Source organism: Thunnus maccoyii, chromosome 5 (genome assembly GCF_910596095.1).
Source record: "Thunnus maccoyii chromosome 5, fThuMac1.1, whole genome shotgun sequence".
Lineage (NCBI taxonomy): Eukaryota > Metazoa > Chordata > Actinopteri > Scombriformes > Scombridae > Thunnus > Thunnus maccoyii.
This window is the reverse complement of record NC_056537.1, coordinates 7,083,079-7,107,718: the sequence shown is the minus strand read 5'-3', so window position 1 is coordinate 7,107,718 and position 24,640 is coordinate 7,083,079. Positions and strand designations below refer to the sequence as shown.

The 24,640-nt window shown below is 39.8% G+C and overlaps 1 protein-coding gene across 2 annotated transcripts; it reads right to left on the bottom strand.

Moving 5' to 3' along the window:
- Positions 1 to 148: 148 nt before the first annotated feature.
- Positions 149 to 24,640, bottom strand: slc6a15 (solute carrier family 6 member 15). 2 transcript variants are annotated; one of them, XM_042412733.1, is made up of 12 exons: positions 23,887 to 24,640; positions 21,456 to 21,974; positions 14,390 to 14,547; positions 13,902 to 14,028; positions 13,530 to 13,711; positions 8,023 to 8,133; positions 6,059 to 6,300; positions 5,594 to 5,792; positions 4,967 to 5,159; positions 3,530 to 3,689; positions 2,820 to 2,982; positions 149 to 1,496 (listed from the first exon to the last, which is right to left on the bottom strand). In XM_042412733.1, the coding sequence occupies exons 2-12, from the start codon at positions 21,754 to 21,756 to the stop codon at positions 1,116 to 1,118; spliced, it is 2,217 nt and encodes a 738-aa protein (XP_042268667.1). In that variant the 5' UTR covers positions 21,757 to 21,974; positions 23,887 to 24,640; the 3' UTR covers positions 149 to 1,115. The 2 variants fall into 2 exon arrangements, with proteins under 2 accessions (XP_042268667.1, XP_042268668.1); XM_042412734.1 differs by lacking the exon at positions 23,887 to 24,640 and having other exon boundaries at positions 21,456 to 22,489.

The following is a 24,640-nucleotide window of genomic DNA, read 5'->3' as shown; positions in this document are numbered from 1 at the left end:
TGTGGTTTAATATTGTTGTATTTCCATTATTTCCATTAAGATTTCCCCATATTTGGCGGTGGTATGATGACACATGTATTGGTAATAACCTGAAAAAGTGGTCATCAAGAAAAATGATGAATTAAACACAAACATCAGTTTTAGGGTATGGACCATATTTGACCTTTAATTTTGACAGGGAAAAAAAGACATTGCATTTGAAGCCATTTCATGGAAAAAAATATTTACAAGGAGGACTCAGTCCTCACAAACATTAACAGCACATTAGTTAAAAAACGAGAAAAAAAAGAGACAGGAGTTAGATTTGAAGTACTTCTGAACCTTAAAAACATGGTGTTCTGATATCCAAACTATTAAGATAAATATATTTATAATATTTATATTATATTTACAGAATACCTTAAATATACAACGTCCATCATGTATTCTATAAACAAATATAAATTACTTAGGCACACTTTTGATTCAAACAATCATGGGAGTTGTTGTCAAGGCCATCCTCTCGCTGTTTGAACTAGGTTGACCTGTACTTTCACCAAGAAAAATTAGTTCAGTCTTGCATCGTTACGTCATCCGGAGCAGCTACATTTTTACTAATCTCAGTACTTGTTGGCCAGCAGTTATGGGTCATAAAGTACACAACCATTTTTTTTTTTTTTTTTTTTACAGCACAGACACAGGTGCAGTCCCAACATGACCTCTTGACCTCCTGACCCGCCTCTTTGCAGTCTCCTCTTTGCTGATTCTTGTTCAAGTAGGCCTGGTGGAGCGTCCACCTTATTGCTTACACCTTTTCTCTCCTGCAGGATCTACAAGGAGGAGGGAGCAAAGGATGCGGAGAGCAGGAGCGAAAGATGAACAAGTGGGACGCAGCCAAGCAAGTGGGCGAAGCTTTAGACAAGGATGACGTTTATTCCCACACCTTTTTTTTTTTAAGGTAGACATCATATAAGGTTCAGAGACGACAAATAAGAGAGCAGCTACGATATCTACAAAGAATATACAGTACAAGTAAAATATACAGTGATGATACGGCCAACTAAACGCACGCGGAGGGGTGGAGGGGAGGAGTGGCCAGCCAGTATGGCCGGGCAGGGCTTACTATAACTGTCAGTCTATAAGTCCGACTCGGGCATGTCCGGCATGTCGGCCATCAAGTAACCGATACCGTAACGGCCATTGGGTGCGGTGTCCGCATCAGGACCGCCACTGCCGCTCTGCTTGCGGTAGATGCTGTTGCCAGGCATCGGCGAGGGTGCCTCGCTGGGTGACTTGCCTTGAATCAGGCTGGTGTCGTCATCCTCCCCCGGCCGGGCGGTCTCCTTGATGATGCGGCCCTTCTTGTAGGAGACGGTGGAAAGGCCACTGGTGTTCTCATCGATGATATTGAAATAGCGCAGACCGAAGACCACAGGCACGGGCATGATGGCCATCACCACCAGGGAGATGCAGACCACGATGCCCCAAGGAGGGAAACCGAGTTTCTGCTCTTTGGCCTGGAGGACAGACACAAGAAAACAGACTGAGGCTAAGAGAGATGAAAGGATGTGTCTCTGAGTTGATGACTGGTGTTAAATGCTGAAATGTCCTTTTTGAATGTGCTTGTACTGATAATTTAGTGTTCAAATGACAGGAACAGGGTTTAACCCAGGAAATTGTACAGCAGAGGCGGAAAGTCTCCCACATAATGACACATCTCATCCTGAGATCAATTTAGTTAGTAGATTTCGGCCTAAACAATGTATGAAACTGCACATTTGTACTTTTTCCTCAAAATTTAATTTCATGTTTTTTATGATTATGTCAGCATAAACAGTCAGCTTCAGTTAAGGTGGCCCGTTTTTGTGATAAAGCACTGCAGGAAACTTTGGTTAAAATGAGACAAATTTGTTGTCATCAATAATTGGAACAATTAGCTGATTAATCAATTAGTCAATCAACAGATTTACTGAGTAAAAATACAAAAACAGTTGGGTCAAGCTTCTCGCATGGGATGGAATATCTTTGGATTTTAGACTGTTTGTAGGACAAAATAAGCAGTTTGAAGTTGTTGTCTTTCGCTCTAAGAAATTGCGACGGGCATTTGTCAATATTTTCTGACATTTTACCGACTAAACCTATTAATTGAGTCAAAAAAACTAAGAAAATCATCAGCAGATTATCAGGTAATGAAAATAATGATTAATTGCAGCCACATCCTCACAACTACATTATTACATCACTACATATAGGTAGTCGTTAAGCAAGAAGGCATCCTCTATCCCTAGACCCTCGATTCAGACAATAAAAACCCGCCTCTAAAAAACCTACAAGGAAAAAAGGAAGAAACCTTATGAGCAGCAGCGAGGTAAGTGTCTACATGCGCCAGACTTGAAGAAAAATGATGACTAATCATCACTCAAGTAAGGCAAACCTACTTCACAGTGATGCTTAGTTCAGCTGCAGGTGAACCTACTTAGCTGGTTTGGTGAGTTGAGAAGTGTCAACCTCACTGGATAAGTTAAGCAGTCCATGCAGGGACACTTTGTCTGGTGGCCTTTGCTCCACTTACTGAAGCTTTTCAAATGGCTGTAGTTTTCTCTTGATGTGTTAAAAAAAAACGTCTGCGATTTAGACCACACATCCTGTTGATTGTCCGAGGGTTAAAGGACGCCTAAATGTGTTTATCAGTAAAAACTTTGCCTTTTTCCCCCCGTTTTTAACTACTGCCTCATTTACTTTGAACCCTTTAATTTGCTTTTTACTTGTTCCAAGTAGGAGAACTTCCACCCCCATTGATCCCTGGTCCCAGGACGGACAAGCCGGAGATGTTGACTCACCTCTTCCTGAATCCAGGCACTGTAGCTGGGCGGCGTCATGGTCAGCTGGATTAAGCTGGAGCACAGGAGGACCAGCAGCAGGATGGGTGTGATGAACTTCCACATGTAGTAGTAGAAACGGAACGGCGTAAAGCCAAGCATGTCCTTCAGGTCTTCAAAGAATCTGAGAGAGTGGTGGGGGTGAAAACAGAGCGACACAACAGGAGGTAAGATCAGATGTAAAGAATTCACAATAGTTTCATATTTCTGCTTCATAAACCTGATGGCCTTTATCTGTATAGCTTGAATATACCAAGTGGTTCCAAAAATATATAATTTTGTCTGCAGAAATTGTGGTATTGGGGTTTCAATTTAAAGCATTCATATAGCATTAATAAATGATTCGCAACATGTACAGTAGGAATAATCATGAGTGATTAAATTACTTTTTAAGGCTATTGTCTTCATGCCTTTGCCATGTCTTCCTTTTTTTGGAAATCAATAATCAAAATATGTCAAAATATTTGTTTTTTTTGTTGTGTAACACAATATTTCCCATATAAACTCAATTTTATATATTAGCTGTTCTAGTTAGCTTAAAGACTTAATAATCTATTAAACAGCTACATTTTGCACATGTATTCGGTATTATTTACTCATTTTTACAAGTTATAAGTGATATGTAACTCGTAAAAAGTTGAGACAATATGCTGACGATGATGTGCTCTTACTTGTCAATCCCATAGACCCAAGCGACAGCCACATTCTCCAGTATGACCACTATGAGCAGAGGCAAAGTAGCCGAATAGTCGTCGAACATGGCCACATAGTAGTTCCCTGAGCGCTGGACAAACAGGAGACCGATAGAGAAGGCCAACACGCAGCATCCCACTGCAGGAGAGGAGCAGGTGGTTAGTTACGAATGTCAGGATTTGTTTAATTAAAGGATGGGTTCACAGTTTTTTTTAAGTCTGTCTTAAACAACAGTCAAGTACCCAACTGAGGCTTCAGCAGTCTGAGTTAGTCATATAAAGTGGATATCTGCCACATTAACAGTCTTTTTAGCATAAAATTTCCTCTTTGTGTTTCCTCGGACAGTGTTTCCCTGTTGAACTGCAGTGGAAGTATAGTAACAAAAAGAGGGACTTTGAATATGTTTCAGTGCTTGTCATATTCAGTGTTGGACAATGGATATTGCATTGCTATATAATTTCTATATGACTCCTAAATACAGTAGTTGAGATGGTCCTTTTTCAGTGTACCATGATTTACAGTTATTATCTGCAGTATAACGCTCAGGTAAACTGAGATACAGTAAGAGAAGTAGGGTGAACATAAAGTGAACTAAAATTGAGTATGTTTAAGTAGAGCAGGACCCATTTAAAGGCGTTCAAAGACCAGCAGGATGGCCCACATCCTGCTCACTATAGTGACTGAGCCATGAGTATCATTAATCAAACCTGTTATGTGGTTGCTTCCGTTGGAGCTTTTCTGTAATCATTTTCTGAAACATTTTTGTACTGGCATCATAATACCATAACATTATCGTGCCTCTTTAAAAGAATACAAAATTATTGTATTCATGGCAGTGCTGGAAATGGATCAGAAGTTTGATGTAATATAATGTAATTTCTATGTTAAGTAGCAACTTTATAAATATGTAAATTTGTAAATCATTACTAGGCAACCCATTCATCTTTGCAGAAACAGTCTTTTTCCTAATGGAGTTGCTTCAGATTCTATAGACTTCCAAGGATTAAGCTAAACTAAGCTAACCTCAACATTCAACATACAAGAAGGCCTGCACAGGACTGTTTTTGCAATCCTGCACCCTCCCACTTTTGCAAGATTTCCTAACATCACCACCTACATATATTTTGATCCCACAACAATTTGTTGGGACCTGTTTGGCTCACGTGATCCCAATCCCTTTTAGAGAACTGAACTACATAGATTAAAATGCAGACTAGGACCAAGACAGCACCTTGTTTGATGTGTCTAAATATGAAAACATATTTCAGGGCACCTGACTCCCCACATAAGAAAGAATGTGTATATATTTGACTATTCCACTGAGACAAATATAGACATATTTTGTAAGCGCTCTGTCAAAGATGCTAACTTTCTGGAGTTAAAGGCGCAGTCTGTTGTTTTAATGTCTCTCTAACCTGTAAGAAACTCCTTGCGGACTTTGAAAGTATCTATCAGTGGAGTGAGGATGCCCTCAATGGTGCCGAACATGCTGCCCAGACCGAGGTTCACCAGCATGAGGAAGAACATGACAGACCAGAAGGGTGAGGCTGGGAAGTGGGTCATGGCCTCTGTGAAGGCAATGAAGGCCAAACCTGTGCCCTGGACCGCCTGGTGGGAGGAGGGAAGAAGAAGAGGTTAAAAAATTAGTTAATAAATAATTTCCCATTAGATGCCAGGGCCTTTATTTTTCCTCAGCTGAGATGAAAATTAGGCCTTTATTTGAGTCAGTTTACTTTTAGAGAGCTTATGAGCCATAATTTCTAATTCTCCAGTCTTGTAGTGAAATGAAAACTAAACACTTCCATCTGTTTCACATTAAACCCCTTCAAAAGTTCAGGCATAATCCCTAAAGCTAAGCAGTGGAGTGGTATGATAAATATAAGGCTACCACTAGCAGCCGGTTAGCTTAGATTACAATGACAGCAAAACCCTGGGAAACAGTCCGGCACATAACTCCTTGTAAAACCACAACGTCTCAAACAGTGTTTTAATGAATATTTGTACATGTGTAAAACATTTTTCAAAATCTTTTTTGTAAGTACCTTATTGAGCTCGTCCTCAATGCTGCAGGATTCCAGTCCCAGTTTCGGGTAATCGTCCTCCTTCACCCTTTTGATGATCTCTATCATCAGATTGTAGTCCTCAGCACTAACCTGACTGACCTGAGTGAGGTTGATGTGGTGGGGGATCAGGCTCGCTTCAATGCCATTCCCCAACAAAGCCACAATCTTGTTGGTGTTCCTAAAAAAATGGGCAGAAGTTATTGATAGTTTTAGTCATGAAATTGAACTTAACACTTCAATTCAGAGACTGTAAAATAGTAAAGTTGTCTAAACAATATCATTGGACCAAATTTTGCAAGAGCTTTATTCTCTACTTCCTCCCCAAGTAGTTTCCTTCTCTTGTTTTCATCATAGAGTAAAATCACTACAGATTCAGTTCTTTGATGGTCGACAGGAAACACAGTTGCCGTCTGTCGCTAAATGTGAGAGGAAGCTCTTACTCACAGTGCCACACATTTGCTGTTCATGATGTTGGCTTTGAAGCCCAGCACAGCAAACACCACCAGGGTGGCCAGCACGGAGGTGAAGAAATTGATAAAAGACACCAAGACGGCATCGAAGTGGCAGTTGTTGTCCCGCTTGTTGTAGCTGGAGAAGGCGATGACACCTCCGAAGCCGAGGCCCAGCGCGAAGAAGACCTGCGTGGCCGCCTCTCGCCACACTTTGGCCTCCAACATGATCTCCAGCTGCAAAGAGATTTGTTTTAGTTTAGTGACACAGTCTACATGTGCGGATCATGACTGAAGGTATACGACCAATATACAGAATATCAGTGTTCACAAAATACGAGTAAGTGGACCTTGAGTTAATATTATTATGTCACACTTAATTTTTTTTACCATTGTGAATTGAATGTTTTGGGGTTTTGGACTATTTGTCAGACAAAATAAGTCATTTGAAGACGACATATTTGGCTTTCAAAAATTGTGATGGACATTTTTCACTATTTTTCTTGACATTTTATACACTGAAAGATTAATTGTTTAATTAAAAAATCAGCAATGGGAATAATTGGTAGTTGCAGACCTATACATCGCTTTACTTTTTGCAATAACATAAATAAAAGGTCTAAATTGTGGCATGTCTTTCTATTATTAATTATTAATGAATAACGAATATATAAACATTTATTTTTAGGAAAAATTCTTGGTAACACTTCACTTAAAGTCCCCCTATAGCATTTATAAGTAAACATTTAATAAATATTTTATAACATACTATAATGTAGAATGAAGACATATTTATATTATTACAACTGTATTTTACTACATTGTCATTCATTATCTGTTTAATCTGTTTATACAACAGCCCCCACCTACAGTATGAGTGCCCACAGGGGGAGTTATAGTTGTTAACAAATACATCAATGAACATTTCTTAGTTATCTGCTAACAATTACATTATAGTGTGTTATGAACCATTTATTAATTGTTTCTATACATGCTAAACAGCTTCACCACATTCTCTTATTTCTGTTTGTCTGCAGATTGTCAGTATATCAAGACGCCAACTGACGGCTGGCATCTTGGCAGTTTCCACATGGTAATTTTTTATTACACAGGTCTCGACCTGTTGCAAGCACAAAGCAGAACACACACACACACAGCAGGACTTTGATGTCCGCAGGTACACGGCGGAAGATGGCGGCAGAACGTGTGGTTTGAAGTCGTAAGATGTCAGCCGACGAGACAGAGCAGACACACGAGACAGACTCTGCTGTGAATGAGCGTCTTTGGCTGGTTAGTTACATAAAGCCTCAGTAACTCTTGTTTCCATGGTGAGCAGAGCTGCTGCCAACATGATTCCACGGCCAGAGGAGCCATTGGCCTGTTGCTGCTGGGAAATCGGCCTATTACAGCGCAGATTCGTTTTTTTTGAGTTCAGACACCTTTTTTTTCTCTCTTTTTTTTTTTTTTAAACGGCAAGTGGATTCAGTTTACCAGTGGCTGTGTGATAAATACATAACATTTTGATGTGCTTTCTGGAGAATTTCTACAGTACATTTCTGACACATGGTGCTCAGTCAAGTAGGGCTGAAACAATTAATCGATAAGTAAATTGACAGAAATCACTTAGCAACCATTTTGATGATCAATTAAGCGTTTTGGTCATTTCTAAAGTAAAAAGCTCTCAAGCTTTCTTTGTCATATATGATAGTAAACTTAATATCTTTGGGTTTGGGCTGACAAAACAGGACATTTGAAGGCATCACCTTGGATCTTGGAATTGGCATTCTTCACTATTTTATGAACATAGCAATTATCAAATTAATTGATAATGAAAGTAATCTTTCTACAATCAAGGCATCCCTCCTGTGGATAAATACCTAAAAACAGTTTTTTCCTTGGTGGCATAAATTTGTACTTAACAGATTAAACAGAGAAACGCTGACTTGAAATGTTTAGTACCTTGGGTGTGAACATGTGTCGAATCCCGTCCACGGAGCCCTTCAAGAGCAAAGCCCGAACCAGGAAGCAAATCAACACGACGTACGGGAACAGGGAGCTGAAGTACATCACCTGCAAGTAAACAGAACATCTTGTTTCACGCCAACAAACTTTTACAGTCAGCCTGTACTTCAATAAAGTCACTCTGCATATTTTAAGATGTCTTATCCATGTCTTGGAGGGCATAAAACCATCAGGAATAGTTAGAGATGAAACTTAAATAATGAGAATTTAAAGCAATTAAGAACAAAATGTGTTTCTAATGATTATAAGATGTTTAAAGGGAACAGATATGCATTCAAATTTTTTTTTTTTGTTGATGCTTTAGACCTAGTTTCAAGATAAGTCAGAACATGGTTTACCCAGTAAAGCGCAGACTTAAGAACCTTTGATGTACATTGTGTCTGGTTCACTGAGACTTATAATTGGTTTCTAGATTACTGAGTAACGGTGAAATATTATGGCTATGAGATAAAGATAACTGCTGTCAAGTTCCTGTCAGAAAAATGCTTGTCAGATAGTAGAGAGTTTAGAAAACTGAAAAAAAATGTGGTGTGATCTTCCGGCCTGCCTGACTGTGCAGTGTTGATTATGATCATCTCACAGGAACATGAAGAATGAAACCTGAGCAGTCAGTCTAAAGCTGCTGATATCTTGGTAGGTAGTGGGTAAGAGGATAGTAGGTGAAAGTGAGTTTTTTTCATTTCCCTTTAATATATTTGTCAAGAATCAAGTTTGCAGCTGAGAGACAAGTTTAGAGACACATTTTAAGCATTTTCTTTCTTCGTGACTGTGAAAATGACAATGCATTTTAAAGTAGTGATGACTTAATGTGCCATGAAAGTTGTGTAATCAATATCAGCAGGGTCCCAGGCCAGGGATGGTAGCTGCTGGGCCTGTGCAAGGGCCTTTGTCCCATCATCGCGCTAATCAGACGACGGGCCTCTCGTCTTTTTGTTGTTGAACACCGCACATCATTAACCGGAGGCCTTCTCCTTCTAGACAAGGTGGCAGTTAGAGAGTAAGAGCAGGACTGAAAGCCTGAGTCAGCCGCTACACAGCGACACGTGGGTTTACAGGACTGGCAGTGGGGTGTGTCTGCAGCCACCGGGGAATGGTTTACGGTTGAGTCATAAGCAAAGCTGGCGATTCAGAGACACTGCGTCTCCTACATGGTGGTCTATATGTAGCTCTGAATGAGACAACGTAATGTCTCGTCTTAGAGGAAAGGGATAATTCACCCTGAACAGATTCATTCATGTTTGGCAATTCAATTAAGGTTTGTAAAATTGAATGATTTTTTCCAGTGCTTGCAGGCAAAAAAGACTTCTAACCTGTGATTCACATAAACATAAAGTATTTTTGGTCATTTTCAGATTTTATTAGATGTTTGTCCCACATTGTACATTTTTTGAAACAAAAACATGTTTTACCCTCACTGAAAATTACAAAGGGGATGTCCCTGCTGTGTAGTGAACAGTGTTCTTCCATTCATTACCAAAGAGGTGCAACTGAAACTGATTTAAAGCTCAGTCACTTGACAACAGCACAGACACAAAGTTGTAAAACAGTAAATCTTGATTTCTTCAGCTTCGAAAGACATTTGTTTAAGGCTCCAGTATATATAACTCACCCTTTTATAGAATTTAGACTTGAACTATAGCCCTGGAGGTTTTGCTAATCATCTGTCATATTGTCAAAAGTCTTTCTGTCTTTCTTCTCTTTTGTTTTCTTCGCTGTGGTTCTGAACTTGCTTGTCAGCCGTTTTCTGATTGAACCTCCCAGTCGAAACCTCAGTCGACTCTCAGCCACACAGGCTACAGGCTTTTCTGTGATAAACAGATATCTGCTCCTTTGTAACCTCAGTCTGATGTTCTATCAAAAAGGGACTTTATTATGAAAGATTATGTGTTATGGCAGATAGGATGTGCTTTTTGCAAAGGTCATATTCTGAGAACTGCACTGTTATCTTTATAAACTGACATAAAAGTTTGGTTTTCCCATCATGACAGAAACATGTAACTGTTGAGATTCTTTATACATAATGTATTAATAATATTAAAGGTATTTTACATCTAAAAGATTACATGATTTATTAATTAGCTTATAATTGCTAACTTTTAATGGTGTTCAGCTACTTTGGATACTTTCCATGAATCTCCCTGTTATTTTACCGAATCCATGACCTCTCTCTCTCCCACATATGCCAAAAGTGCGCTCCCCACCCCCTTTTTTTTTTGCCACACTCTTGACAATCAAGCCAAGCCAAAAGAGCGCGTATAACCATGGTAACCAAAATGGTCTGATCCCTTTCACGCCCACCCACATACACAAATGGGAGAAATGCAGATCGCGGTAGGGATATTCCTTGGAAAAAGGCTTTTGTGAACATGGGTGGAGAGAGCATTAATATTCTTTTGTACCACACAGTGCTGATTAAACTTCAAAGACACTTAGAGCTGGCCCCCTTCAAGGGAAAGTTCATGCCCATTTCTACTCTCGCCAACTCAAAAGGCCATCCAGACACACCAGGTAGTTGGAAGACAACCATCTGTCTCAAACTGTACAATTAACTGGTGGCTTGGGTGGTTTCTGTTAAGCCGTTTAAAAAAATGATGGGTTATTTCTTTTTTTTTTTTTTATAAACAACATATTTATATCTTTGTTTTAGCAATTAATTGTATTTTCCTGATAGCAGTAAAAGGACTTGAACGTCATCTGTGCCAATATAACCCCTCTGATAGAGTGGCAGTAGTGAACTAATGATTGTGACAATGATTGTGGTTATCAGTGGCATTTCTTGCCAGGCAGCAAGATGTGGCACGCAGGGGAAATGAGACTGTCTAGCACTGCAAATCATTGTGGCAGAGACCTAGATTAACGGGATTCTGTGGCTAAAGGCATCCATCTTGTTTTGTCTTCGTCTGTTGTGGTGAATGCAGCACAAAAGAGGAGGGTTCAGTAGACCCGAGCAGAAAGCAGACAGCTGTTGGGATAAGACCTGAGCTAAGGACAATGTATGAATTAAAGGTGGGGAAAGTAAGCCACATTTCCCACACCATTAACAAGAAACTACAGTTGTAGTCTAATATAGAGATAGAGTTGTTACTTTTTGCAAAGATGTAACTCGATAGTTTTCACCTAAGATGCTGATTGAACCAACGTTTAATGCTTATAAACCTGCCTTAACTGTTTTTTTGGCCACTTGGGGGCAACGGAAACAAGTTGTGAACATGACATGACATATCGCCTTTTAAGCTGATATGTTTCACTTGTTAGCAAACAGTTGCTTATTTCCAAACCCAGCAGTTACAGTGCAACATTATTATTCCTTTGGAGTCGTGTTTCTGTCCACCTGGTGAATACAAGTCCAATATTCAATCTCTTTTTATCTCTGTTTTGGGTCTCTACCAGCTCCTGTGGGAAATATATTTCTCTTTAGCTGCTAAATGTTCCATTATGTTCACCAACTAGTCCCTAACTGTATGTTTGCCATTTGGTGTTGAGCAGGTAGGTAGTGTTCAATGGCTTTTTAGAGCTTTTTCTCTGAAAACAACGCTAAGATAGCGCTGAGAGTAAACCAAAACAGTAAAGTTGCAGCTGGACAGCTAAACAATGAGCTGAAACTTGCTATAAAGCGCCGTAAAGCCGAGTTGGGTGATAATTCTCTGTAGGTCCATCACTACAAGCCGAGTCATTTGATAAACTGTTATTATAAAAAATATAGTAATTGGTGTGAAAACATCGAAACAACTTGGCTACCTGAAGATGAACATTCAGTTTACTCTCTTTTTAGCTCTGGTTTGGTCTCCACCAAGTCCAGAGAACAATAATTGGGTCTTTGGTTTATAGCAATACAGTAATATGTTCCAATTTCTTCACCAGCTAGCCGCTAACTTTGGTGCTTGGCAGTTAGGCTACAATGAGTTTGTTAAAGCTTTTACGTCGGAAATGGTTTCCTTCAGTAGTTGATGAATGCAGCTGAGACTGAACTATATGTAAATGTGCTGTAAAACCAAAATAATAACTGCAAGGTTGGGTGTTAATTCTCCATGTTTTTGGCACTATTACAAAAAGTAATTTCACTGAGTTAAGAATGACTGACTCATGTATGACCTATTGCAGACAAAAAAGATCACTGAAATATACTTTGTTAATTTTGACCCTACGCTGTAACCCAGCCAGGTCTTGCATAAGAAGTGAGGATAATAACAAATGACTTCAGCATCAAAGCTTAGGCTACTCTTGGAAGATTAAAAAGTGTGACCATTTTTCCAATTAGCACAGGCTTGGCTCTGACCTTGGAAGTACACCGGCTAATGCTTGTCATATGTTATGAGAAAGTGTGGAATGATAAGGATCCCCTCTAAAAAGAGAGGAGCGGGGTGAGTTTGCAAGCAAACGCTAACCTTTAGCCAGTGGGCTAATCCTTCCGGATGCTAGTCACGCTACTGTCAGCTTTGCTACACTAAGCTAAAGTAAGCTGAGCCAAAAATCCCACAATATCACATGAGCTCCCAGGATCATATCTGAGACTGTATCATTAGAAAAAAATTGTCAAGTCACATTACAGTATAGTGACTTATCAGTGTCTTTAGACCAGGCATTCATACAGTTTGCACTCTGTAAGCCTCCATCTTGAAGTGAGCTAATTATGTGTGAGAGGATTTTCCAAAACACTTAACAAGAAAAGACCTTTTGTTTCTGTCACATTCCCCCATTTTCCCGGGTAGTTATATTTTACTATCTATTTAGACCAAGCTGCCAGGATTGCAGGATAACTATAGAAGTCAGTTTCCTCTGTTTTCTTCCTTTCTTCCTTCCTCTCAGAAAACCCCTCCTCCTCTGCCTCATTTCCTACTTTTTAATATAGCTTTTCACCAGTTTATTTCAACAAGTTGCAACCTACATGGGTGCAAGAACAAGTGCTGCAGGAAACTACTGAGGGAACTTAGATGCATTTTCAGACCTCCACTTTTTAGTCCGGTTGAATCGGACTCTGGTGCGGATCAAAACAACAGTACCGAGACCCTTTGAGGATGTGGCCTCAGGCATGTCCCAAAAGATTTCTGGAGCAGTTCGTTTGTAGTGGGAACGTGATCCGACCCAACTACTAAGTGTACTCTGCAAGTAAGCGGCTCCCATAGCCAGGTGTGCTTTGCATACTGAGATACGGATGAGTGAAATCAGCTAGCTGGACTAGTGCAACAAAGAACGTTCTTCCTGTGTCTTTGTTCTAGCTCCTGGCACAGACACATACGACCAATAAGCAGAACAAACATTCTCACGTGGTTTGCAGTGATACATTTTGGTTCACTTGGTTTTTTCTCTGTGTGCAAAGAAACTGAACCAAGGGCAAAATTTTTCCCAATTTATTTTCCCAATTTATCCACTGATTCGGACCAGCAAATGAACTATAGGTTTGAAAAGGCCCTAAAAATGCTAACAGAGAACAAAATTCTCCTTACCTTCCCAGAAGACTGGATTCCCTTGATCATGGCGAGGCATACCATAGACCAGGCAGCCAGCAGGCACAATGTTATCTTCCAGTTGAGTCCTCCACCCTCAGAGATGCTGTTAGAGATGTTCAGGGCCTCGCGGTACCAGTAGTAGGTGGTGGCCGAGCTCTTTTCACACTCCGGCACCACATCTATGAACAAACCAATTGGAGTTACAGCTCATCCCCGTCATGTACCCCTTTTGTTACAATTATCTAGTAATGTCTGGTTTACAGAACAAACAGGATACAGGCCTTTCGTTTAATGTTAAACTGTAGACAGAGCCAATGACTTGATCCATGAATCTGGTCTTAAATACACCTGAATGTATTTGTATCTTACATGTAGTGGTCTTGTTCTTGACGAGTGGACACTCATGCCATGGCAGAGGTTGCTGGAAGGACTGGGAGAAGTAGAAGAGACTCCAGCTGATGATGACATTGTAGTAGAGAGCCACGAAGAAGCACACCTACAGGCAAGAGAGACCAGTTAACTTCTGACTCAAAAAATAAACCAAAACACAAAAGAGGATCTTTTTTGAAATCAACTCTTCTCAACACTCACACTCACACTTTTTGGGGGGACAATATGGGGGGAAAATATACAAGCTTTGTAAATGTAGAATTTATGGCAGAGCTGTTGTATTGGATTGCATTAGATTGCACCGGTAATGATAGGATATATAATGAAAACATTATGAAATGAAACCCTATATTTTAAGATCAGTAACATGTTCACTATTCTTTTAACCCTGCTGTTGTCTCATTTTCATACATCTACTACACTTTATTAATGTGTACAGCTGACGCAGGCCCCGGTGTCATACTCACCACACAGCTGGCGAAGCCGATGCCCCCCAGACGAGGGCTGATGTAGTTCCACACCCCGATGCTGCCCCTGCGGATCCGCTGTCCCACGGCGAGCTCCAGGAAGAACAGCGGGATGCCAATCAATATCAACAGGATGAGATAGGGCACCAGGTACGCTCCTGCCAGCCAAAACAATACAGACAGCGAATTAGACGAGGGGCAACAAAGGAAGAGAAACTGTGTCATCAGATAACTGTGAGGGGAGACGATTTCAGTTCTTGAAAGCAGGTGACAACCACGTGGGCGCAACACACACACATACACACGCTGTTTTAAAACAGCTTTCATCTCTCCATCTGCCACATGCTGCACACAAACTCACACCAACAAACACAGCTGCCTCCTGAACTTTGACTACAGTGTACTTCCACCTAACGTCCCCCGTGATGGTGACACATTTGTCTAAAAGCACATAAAAAATCACCAGCCTCTTAAGCAGTATCTGTCTCATTATCTCCCTTTCACATAAACACACTCACACACACACACAAATTACTATACACACATCTGCTGAGCTGCATCTCCACCTAATATGTCGCCCGTGGTGTGTGGTGCAATCAAATAATTCTGGAAACCAGGAAGTCTAAAATTACCTAAATTACAGTGGGATTACTTTGCTGCACATTACAAAGATGGTATTCCTCTCTAGAATTAAGGTTTCAGGGTGAATGACTAATATTAAGGCAGGCTGTAATAGTGTGGTGCAATAAAACACAAGGGGGAACATCTCTTGTGACAGTCAAGAGTACTCGTGAGCAGTAAGACTACCAGGCACATGATGGCTATAAGAGATACAAGAGAACCTAAAACCCTTTGTTCAGAGGAAATGGCCGGTGGTTAGATGTGCTCAGTGGCACCAGATTTTTATATAATGCACCTTTTCTCTTTTCCTGTAACATATGTGAGACTGCACGCAATGCATGCTACAGTGTGATGGTTTTGTTTTTTTTACATGAAATGAAAGTGTGAAGGTTTGGTGACCCTCAACCATTGAAATCTTCCAGAAACCATTGCATCATTTCTCATGTCCACCGATGGAAAAACCAGCTGTTCCATTCTTACAAACACACTTTTTGCAGTTAACGTTTGGTCCAACAACAGTGACGCTATGATTAAAATCCCCTGTTGTGACATTTTTCCCCTCTCACAGGGCTAAACCCCAACATCAAATGTTAACATTGGTGGGGCAGCGTACTGTAATGTTTGCTATGAGTCATTGATGACAGCATCAAAACTTCCGTCATGTGTGTATTGTTTTTAGTTTCATCCCTGCTTCAACAGCGTTTATTGTTTCATCTGGCAGGACGTTCATTCAGATCCTTTCCTGAGTCCTGCTGTCCCTTCCAGGTTTGGCTTGGATGGGAGTGGTCACAGACAGGACGTAAAGATGTGTGTGTCTCTGTTGTTTTAAGCATGTGTGTTACTAGTTTCTAATATTAAATCATCTAATTCTGGTTCATTGAGTACACAGTTAATTCTGGGAAGAGGCTTTGACATCAGTCAGCATCAAAACCCCCTCTGGTCTCCATTGTCTTTTCAAAACCTCGACAGTCTCCCTTGGACATTCAGACACTTTGATGGCATTTTGAAAAAGCAAACAGCCTGATAAGAATGTATTTCACCTCTTCTTAAAATAGTTTCACAGTCATCTTCACTTACAGTACAACAAGATAAACATCTGGTTTATCCTGTTTAGATATCATCCAAACATGTGACTCTTCCTTGTGTTTCTTGTCCTGTGTTCCTTGTCTTTTGGCGCTACATGTGCAGTGAGAAGAGGTGTAGATGATTTGCATGCATGCGGTATACTATAGGCAACTACAGTAAAAATGAATCAATTCATTTACCATTATGAATCAATTACCTTAAACGTTGTTGTTGAGTTAATTCATCATTGAAATTAACTTTCAAACAAAACACACAATGCCGAGAGGTTTCTGATGAGATCTGTTATCAGGTTAGGCCATCGATGTTTCTGAAGGAAATTGGAACAACATGTTTCGAGTGTGAACGTTTTGCCCAGAAAATCCAGAACTTCAAAATTTTCCGAGTACACCATGCTGGTAGTGTGAACCAACTCTTTATAGGGCAGAGGCAAAGGGACACCTCCGCTGCTAGCAGGGTTAGGAGTCATTTTTGCCACCCAGAGCAAGATTTTAGCTAGCTAGGTGAGCAAATAAAGTAAGAAATACAAGATTAAATAAGAAGTATGAGATAAAAACAAAACAAAAATGACTACAGAGCTACGCTAGCGGCTCTGTGAGGCTCTACGTAGGCACAGCAGTGCTTTGAGCTAAATGCCAACATCAGTATGCTAACAAATCACCATGCTAACATGCTCATGTTTAGCAGGTTTAATGTTTACCCTCTTAATGTTGTATGTTAGCATGCTATCATTTGCTTATTATCACTAAACACAAAGTATAGCTGAGGCTGATGGGAGTGTCATTGATTCTGCAGGTCATAAACCAAAGTATTGGACAAATTAAGATGGGATCATCAAAGTCATTGTGATTCATCTGAACCAACAATGTCTGAAACAAAATTTCATATTTCAATGTTTAGGCTACGTAGGCCACGTTTAATTTAATTCAAACAAATTTAAAAACATGTAATTCAGTCAAATTCATTTTAGTGCAACTTTCCTTTTGAAAAAGTGACAGCCTTAAACCAGACATTTGATAAAAGCTTACTTGACATTTTTGGTGCTATTATCACATTTCCATTGGTAACCGAACCTAATCCTGATTAAATAAAGAGTTTTTATAATTTACAAGTTGATAAATGTAAATTTGAACAACGTAAAATTACTCGCCAACTATTTTGATAATTGATGTTTCGGTCATATTCAAGTAAAAATACCAAATATTTGCTGGTTCCAACTTCTCATTTGTGAAGATTTGATGTTTTTGCTTTTTTGTGACTGAATATCGCTGAGTTTTGTCACAGCTGGTTGGATAAAACAAGCACTTTGAATATGTCACCATGGGCTCTTTCCATTTCATGACATCCTGACATTCTATAAACAAAGCAATGAATTAATTAATGTAAAACATAATCAACAGATTAAGAGATATATTCAACTTTTTTTTCTTAAACAAAGGCACAGCAGCACTCGGAGCACAAAGGGCTCCTCTGTGCTTACTACACAGCTATAAAAGGAAATATACAGTAAGCGGATGAATGTAGTGATGTATGTACACATGTATAAAGACAGAACATGAAACACATAGGTTCCATGTGTGGGTGGATAAAAGATGTAGATAAAGTTCACACCCACACACACACACACACACACACACACACACACCTGCTACAGTCCCAGATCTGCCGTTTTAATCTAATTACAGTTGAACACAGCAGGGTGACCAGAGCTGTTTAAAACAGACCTGAAAACATGACAGGGTCTACAGAGTTCATTACTGGAGCCTTCCCCACCCTCCCCATGCAGCACACACACACACACACACACACACACACACACACACACACACACACACACAAACATACACTCAATACAAACACATGGATCTTATGCAAAATATGTTCATGAACACATCCAAGTCCACCAAGCTGCCTACTCTTCTCTGACTTCTTCAATCACACCTCCCATCTACCAAGATACCACATTCACTGAACTCTTACCCACTTCCCTTAAACTTTGTGAAACTGGTTATTTGAACTGGGGCTTTTTTACTAGACATCTTCCTGTATTTTACTACATTAGTATTTAACCATGATGTAAAAAGGTGGATAGTGTGCACATCCAACCTGAGTTGGTAACAGTTGCAGGATAGAAACCAGCAAGCAAAGAGAAAGAAGGTTGTATGCACACAAGCATCCAAAAGTTTTATTGATGCAACTTTTCAACCCACAAAGTCTTCATCGCGTTTTATTCACATAGATGTTTGTCTGATGAAGACAATGTGGGTCGAAACGTTTGCAGAAATCAGCGTGCAGACAACCTCTCCTTTGTCTTTATGTAACCATTATGACCATAATTGTTGTGTTTTGCATTTCTGCTAACTGACACAACTTTCTGCTCATTTTTTTGTCATTAGCAAATGTCCTGAGAAACAACAACAAAGTAAGATTTTCTGAACTGGATTTTGTGTGCATACGACTGAAATGGCCAATCCCACATGGGGTTAGGGCTGCAACTAACGACTAGTTTCATTATCAACTAATCTGTCAATTAATTTCTCAATGAGTCGTTTGGTCTATAAAATGTCCAATCACTGTTTCCCAAAGCCCAAGATGACGTCCTCAAAAGTCTTCTTTTGTCCTGACCAACAGTCCACAGCCAAAAGATATTTAGTTTATCATCACAGAAGACTAAAGAAACCAGAAAATATTCACATTTAAGAAGTTGTAATCAGAGAATTTGGATATTTCTCCTAAAAAAATGACTCAAAACAGTTAATCAACTATCAAAAAAGTTGATTAATTTTTGTCGATTGACTAATAGATGGATTGACTAAATGTTACAGCTCTACATTACACACAATAATAATACAAGGTGTATAAACAAAGAGTTTGGGAAGATGACATTCATAGTCAAAAGTTGCTGAATGATATGGTTGAAATCTGATATTGATACATATCACAATATGGTGTATGCAAAATAGTTAAATTGAGGCAATGAATTGTGTTCTGCTATTATGTTCACAACTCCTAAAATGTGCAAAACAAAACTGTTATGAATTATTAATGTTGTAAATTAGTAACACAATGTGATTATATAACATCACAATCCACTGAAAGTCAATAAAGGATCATATTGAATTATCTCTCAGCCCTCCTCTATACAGTAGCACACACTGTACTATGTTAAACATACAGTATCATTATACTGTGCAATGATAAGATGTAATAATGCAAAGTTAAGAGAAGAAGAGGTTATAAAGATTGGTTTTAATTGTTTTTATCTGTCTGGCCAACCTGTCTGCGACGGTTTCATTTAATCAGCTTTCTCAAAGCGTTCATTGGCTTTACATAATCTCCTGCTGGGAAGTGTGACACCTTATCACCTTCCTGGGACACACACACACACACACACATTAGAGTATAAACCCTGCAGCATGTCTTCACTATAACACAGCACAACGCTCTGCAAGTCAGAGAAGCTTGCGCTCATTTCAAGGCATTATGGGAAATGTGGTTTTGATTCAAGGATTGCATGTGGGTTGACTGTTGTTATTATTAGACTCCAATCAAGAGCACACTCAGAGCTGCTCGCACAATGATTCCCTGCGTGGTGACAGTAGTGTTATTAGGTCATATATTTGGTTTCATGTTTAGGGAAATGTTGCAGACTGCACACGTACAGACACAGACTGTCACATGACTCTGATGTCCATGAAGGTCACTGAGCAGTCTGGTTTGGACAGATGAGTAGATAATAGGAGGGACCCTGTTTCTCCATGCAGGTACTGAACCAACTGTATTCATTACAAATAGGTGACACAATACAGCAGCTTGATTTGCATTTCAGAGCTGAGTGTCAAAAGTGTAACTGGATTATAAATTTAGACTTAAAAATGTATTTCATAACACAGCACTATTGACATATTATATTTATTCAAGGGACACAGGACTAGATATTGTGTCTAATTTGGGATAATTTGGTATAATCTGGGATTTTTACACTCTTTCTCACCAAACACTTGCACCAGCTCTGTAAACACAGTGTGAACACAGTGATATAAAGCTGCAAATAAACACTTTACACAACTAAAAAAAAGAGAAAAAGAGGAAGACTACACGACTGGTTTCTGAGAATATTGAACTCCTATTCCTAGCACATCTCTGCGCTGTGTATATAAAAGAAACTAGTGACGAGATCCAGCTCTATATATCCACAGTTACAGTCATGTCAAAGGTTTCTTTTTAGTGACAGTAAACACACAGATGTGCACAGACTTGGGTGTCAACACTCTCAGAAACTACAAGTATAGTTGTCTTCTTTTTACTTTTTTCATTGTTTCATCCCTACTCTTAACCATGAGCCTGAGATGCACTCTTTGTTTTTCAGCTTATTTAGTGCTGTTTTAATGCAAATGCATTACACTGGGCACCGTCTTATATTATGATATTATATACTTGCTTGGTTTGACAACTGCCTGCATGTAAACATATGTGAAATGTTTTCCAGGTTACTGCAGGTTCCTTGTGATGTCACTGACTTAGTATATATATATAGTCTACTCTTCTGCTGTATTTACTTTAAAGGATAATTCCAGTTCATTACAACATGTGTCTGGTTTTTGTTGTTTTGGTCATAATTTCAATTAGTAATAATAACATTACACTCACCAAGTCTATTTCTGAGAGCTGGAAACATTGACATCTCTAGAATTAAAGTCCAGTGGGGAAGTAAATATGCGCAGTCAGATGACCAGACAGATTTTTAACAAAACTCCAGATAAGTCAAACTTATTTAGAAGAGAAAAGGAAAGTGAATGGTGAAAAAATGATTAGCCAGACTATGTTTTAAATATCCGTCACAGCTTAAAGACCAGTTTTCTTGGTTCACTATTGTGCGCACAATGTTTTCCTGCACAATTATGAGTTATTAGCAACATTTCAGGTGTGCTCACTTTCAATTTTATGTCCAAATAAAGTGGTTGAGATAATCTGGCTACTTTACTGTTCATTCTTATCGCCCAGTGGGAATTCCTTGTAGCAATGTCAGTAATCACTTTGAGTACAATGTTATCATAACTGAAGGAAACAATGGAAAAACTCTGGAGATCAAACTGATTTCAAGTTGTGATGCAAATCCTGCATATAAATCAAAAAAACTCAGATCTTAAGCATATATTATTTAAAAATTAGTTCAATCCATTGATGAATTTCTTTATATTTCTTGTCGTCCAATGAAATGAACAACAATCTTGCTTTATTTCATAATTTTTCATGTTCATAAACAATGTTATCTACCAATACTGAGATTATGTCTCATGACTGTTATCAGATTCATGTTTTATGGGTGAAAGTGTAAAAGATGAAGCTGATGGTGACTCACCCCCTCCGTTCTTCTGACACAGGTAGGGGAACCTCCAGACGTTGCCCAGGCCTACAGAGAAGCCAACCTGGGCCAGGATGTACTGGAGCTTGTTGTTCCAGGCCGGGCGCTCCTCCTCCTCTCCGTCCGAGCCCCCTTCCTCCACATCGCACTCTTTCCCCTCACCTTCATGGTTGTTGACGATCAGCGAGCTCTTCTTGAAGGAATCGTCGCAGGCGTCCTCGTTGGAAAGCAGGTCTTTGACAGACTCTGTGACATCGTCGTCAAGCTCTCTCTTGACGGCCTTGCTGTTTTTGGGCATTTGATAAAGCAAACAAGGGCAAGGGGTGGAACGTCTTTTTGGTTGGTGGGCTGGAAGGGCAGGGCCAGGCGTCTGTGAAAAGTCACTTTTTTGACACTTTGCCTGTGCAAATCTGCGAGTTTGAAGTTGTTTGGGTTCAAGGGCCCCGTGGGATTTGAAACAGTTTGTAGAGGTTGAGTGATCAGGAAGTGATTTATTTCTTCATTATCACCAAATGTCTGTGGGACAGAAAAGGGAAATACTGAGATCAGTAAACAGCAAATGAAAGTCAAACTTTATGGAGAAGACTGATATGATGGGTTGTTGCTAAGAGGCCTTCTAATTTCCCTTCATAAATTGCTTTCTGACTAGTTTTTACTCTGAATGAACTTTGCATAAACAAAACTTGCAAACTTTTGCAAATGATCACAAGAACTGACTTTTTGTAACATCAGAAATATGAATAAAAAGCCAAACTCCAACTTCTTCTACAAGACAGAAGAAAACTACTACAAACACAAACTCTTGAGGAGCTTCAAACTGTAACTGAACAACAAACAGTAAATCATTTCTGTTTTTTGGTTATTCTAAAAAACAAATAATCCCCCCACACACATACTCTCCCCTCTTATTCCACACCATTTTATCTGCTTGGAAACAAGTCCATACAGAGAATTATAGTTTGTCCCGGGGATGTAGGTTTATTTCTCACATGGAAATCACATGGTGCGAGCATGCTGCAGAAAAATCAATGAATGGGGATCATTTTATTTTAAGTCATTGTTTTGAGGGGGGAGGGTTTGGGAGGGGGGGGGGGGGGGGGGGGGGTGACTGGGAACATTAGCCTGGTTGTGTGGACAGTGACTGGGACAGTGACAGGTCGAGGTATGGAGACTATCGGGAGACTATCACGTTTCAAGACCTTGTGAATAATTGAAGCGAGGAGGCCATTTGCATACGAACCCAAACACTCCTTTTCTCCGCAGCTCTCCGGCATTGGGGAAAGCCCTTCAATATTAAAGGGTATCAACTTTCAAAACGAACATACAAATACGACGAGACATGCAAATAAAACGATGGACACGCCATATGAGGCTGCACTTGTTTTGGTCTTGTTTCGTCCTATAAAAGACGCCACCATCATATATTTAATGCAACTTTCTATGATTTACACTATAAATAGCACAGGGAAAGATTCAAGGGTGGGGACGCTCCATCCAAGGTGCGCAACATCCCTGTCTTTCAAATTTCAGCATCCTCAGGGCGTCTCGCGTGTGCATCGCGCATTTTTTAACGCTTAAATATTTTCATCAAAACGTATCAAAGGTGCAAAAAAAAAATATATCCAGGAAACATTCAGTGCGACCATGTTGCAGAAATACAACATGCCTCCCGCCTTTCACCAACACAGAGGATTAAGCGATTAATAGATTTCCTTTACCGCTTCCAGATTAGCCTGGTTTGCATGAGGCACAGGCCGTCGTTTCATAATCCAGTGAGCGCAACATAGCAGCCAAAAGCAGGACCGCTGATGCTGAGCAACCTTCACTGCAGTTATCATGCAGCCTGTCATAGGAAATAGCATTTATTGTGTTGAAATTACGGTATGGCTGTGTTTAAGATGATGATGACTGACTGTGTGTGTGAGAGAGAGAAAAAAACGCACAAAGACAAAATGCGTTTCCATGTTTTTTGTTTTTTTTTCCTTTTCTGTCTGCACATGACTCAGAAGAATGATGAATCAAAAAAAAAAAAAAAACGGGCCCGAGATGTACAATGAGAAAAATGCGGATGGAGAAAGAGATGATAATAGCAATAATAACAATAATAATAAAAATAATAATAATAATAATAAATCAACGCAAAAAGTCACACCGGTGCCATGTGGCTCGTTGTTCCACCAGTGCACAATTTGTTCTCTTAGGAATGCGCATAAATTAATAACCTCCATCCCGCCCAGTCTTCATGACATCCGTGTGAAGTATTTCATCATTCAATGGCCAGCCTCATTATAGTCAGCCTCACACGCACACACACACACACACCCACACACACACACACACACACACACACACACATTCATTCATCATGCCATGCCTTTATGATAAGCCTAATAAACCCCAGTGATGATGCCGTGTGGCGGGTACTCACCGGTGTGGAGTAACAGTCGTCCTTTTCTGAGTTGATGCGTCTCAAGGAATGAAATTGTGAGAGCACATGCACGGGGCAGACATTATCACTTGCGTCTCTGTGGACCAGTCCGGCCGGTGTGCTGCTCCAGACTCCGACGCCGTGACTTCTGTAGCTCTTGGCCAGAGACACAGCGCGGATACGGGGGTGCTCCCTCTAAGACGCACCGGTGACGGGTCGTTTTCTGGCTCCTTATCCGTGACAGATCTCACCGGGAATATTTTATAGACCCCTACGATCTAACACCGAATATTATACGTGTTTTTAAAATTTATATTTTACGTGTTATTTACCTCTTTGTTTTCTACGACCCCCCTGTTGTTTTACTTGGTACGCTCCACTACTACAACAGGGGCTGGCTCTTAGATGAATGCAATGTGCCTCTGTTTATAAACGCTCATTTCACTCACTGGATATTTCCTCATTCGGATATTATAATAATTTATTTGTATACAGCATTTTTATAACGGAACACAGAGTTTATGTAAGATTCAAATCTGTAAAAGACCAGGTTTTGGTCCATTTTGCGCCACATCCACTCACGCAACCTTTGAGGTTATTGCGAAAGGAATTAACATATAGCCGAGACAAGAATATGATTTTTAAACCAGGAACAACTGAGAAATGTATTGATGTACATAAACATCATATAGTTTATTCAAGACAATAGACTGCACCAGTCCATTATGCCAGTGAACATTGAAAGTGGAAGTGA

Coding starts and splice junctions, on each gene's coding strand:
- slc6a15 (XM_042412733.1), bottom strand. CDS start 21,756: ATGCCCAAAAACAGCAAGGCCGTCAAGAGAGAGCTTGACGACGATGTC. Junction 14,548..21,455: donor GTGTCAGAAGAACGGAGGGG/GTGAGTCACCAT, acceptor TTTGGCTGGCAG/GAGCGTACCTGGTGCCCTAT. Junction 13,712..13,901: donor CAAGAACAAGACCACTACAT/GTAAGATACAAA, acceptor GTTTGTTCATAG/ATGTGGTGCCGGAGTGTGAA.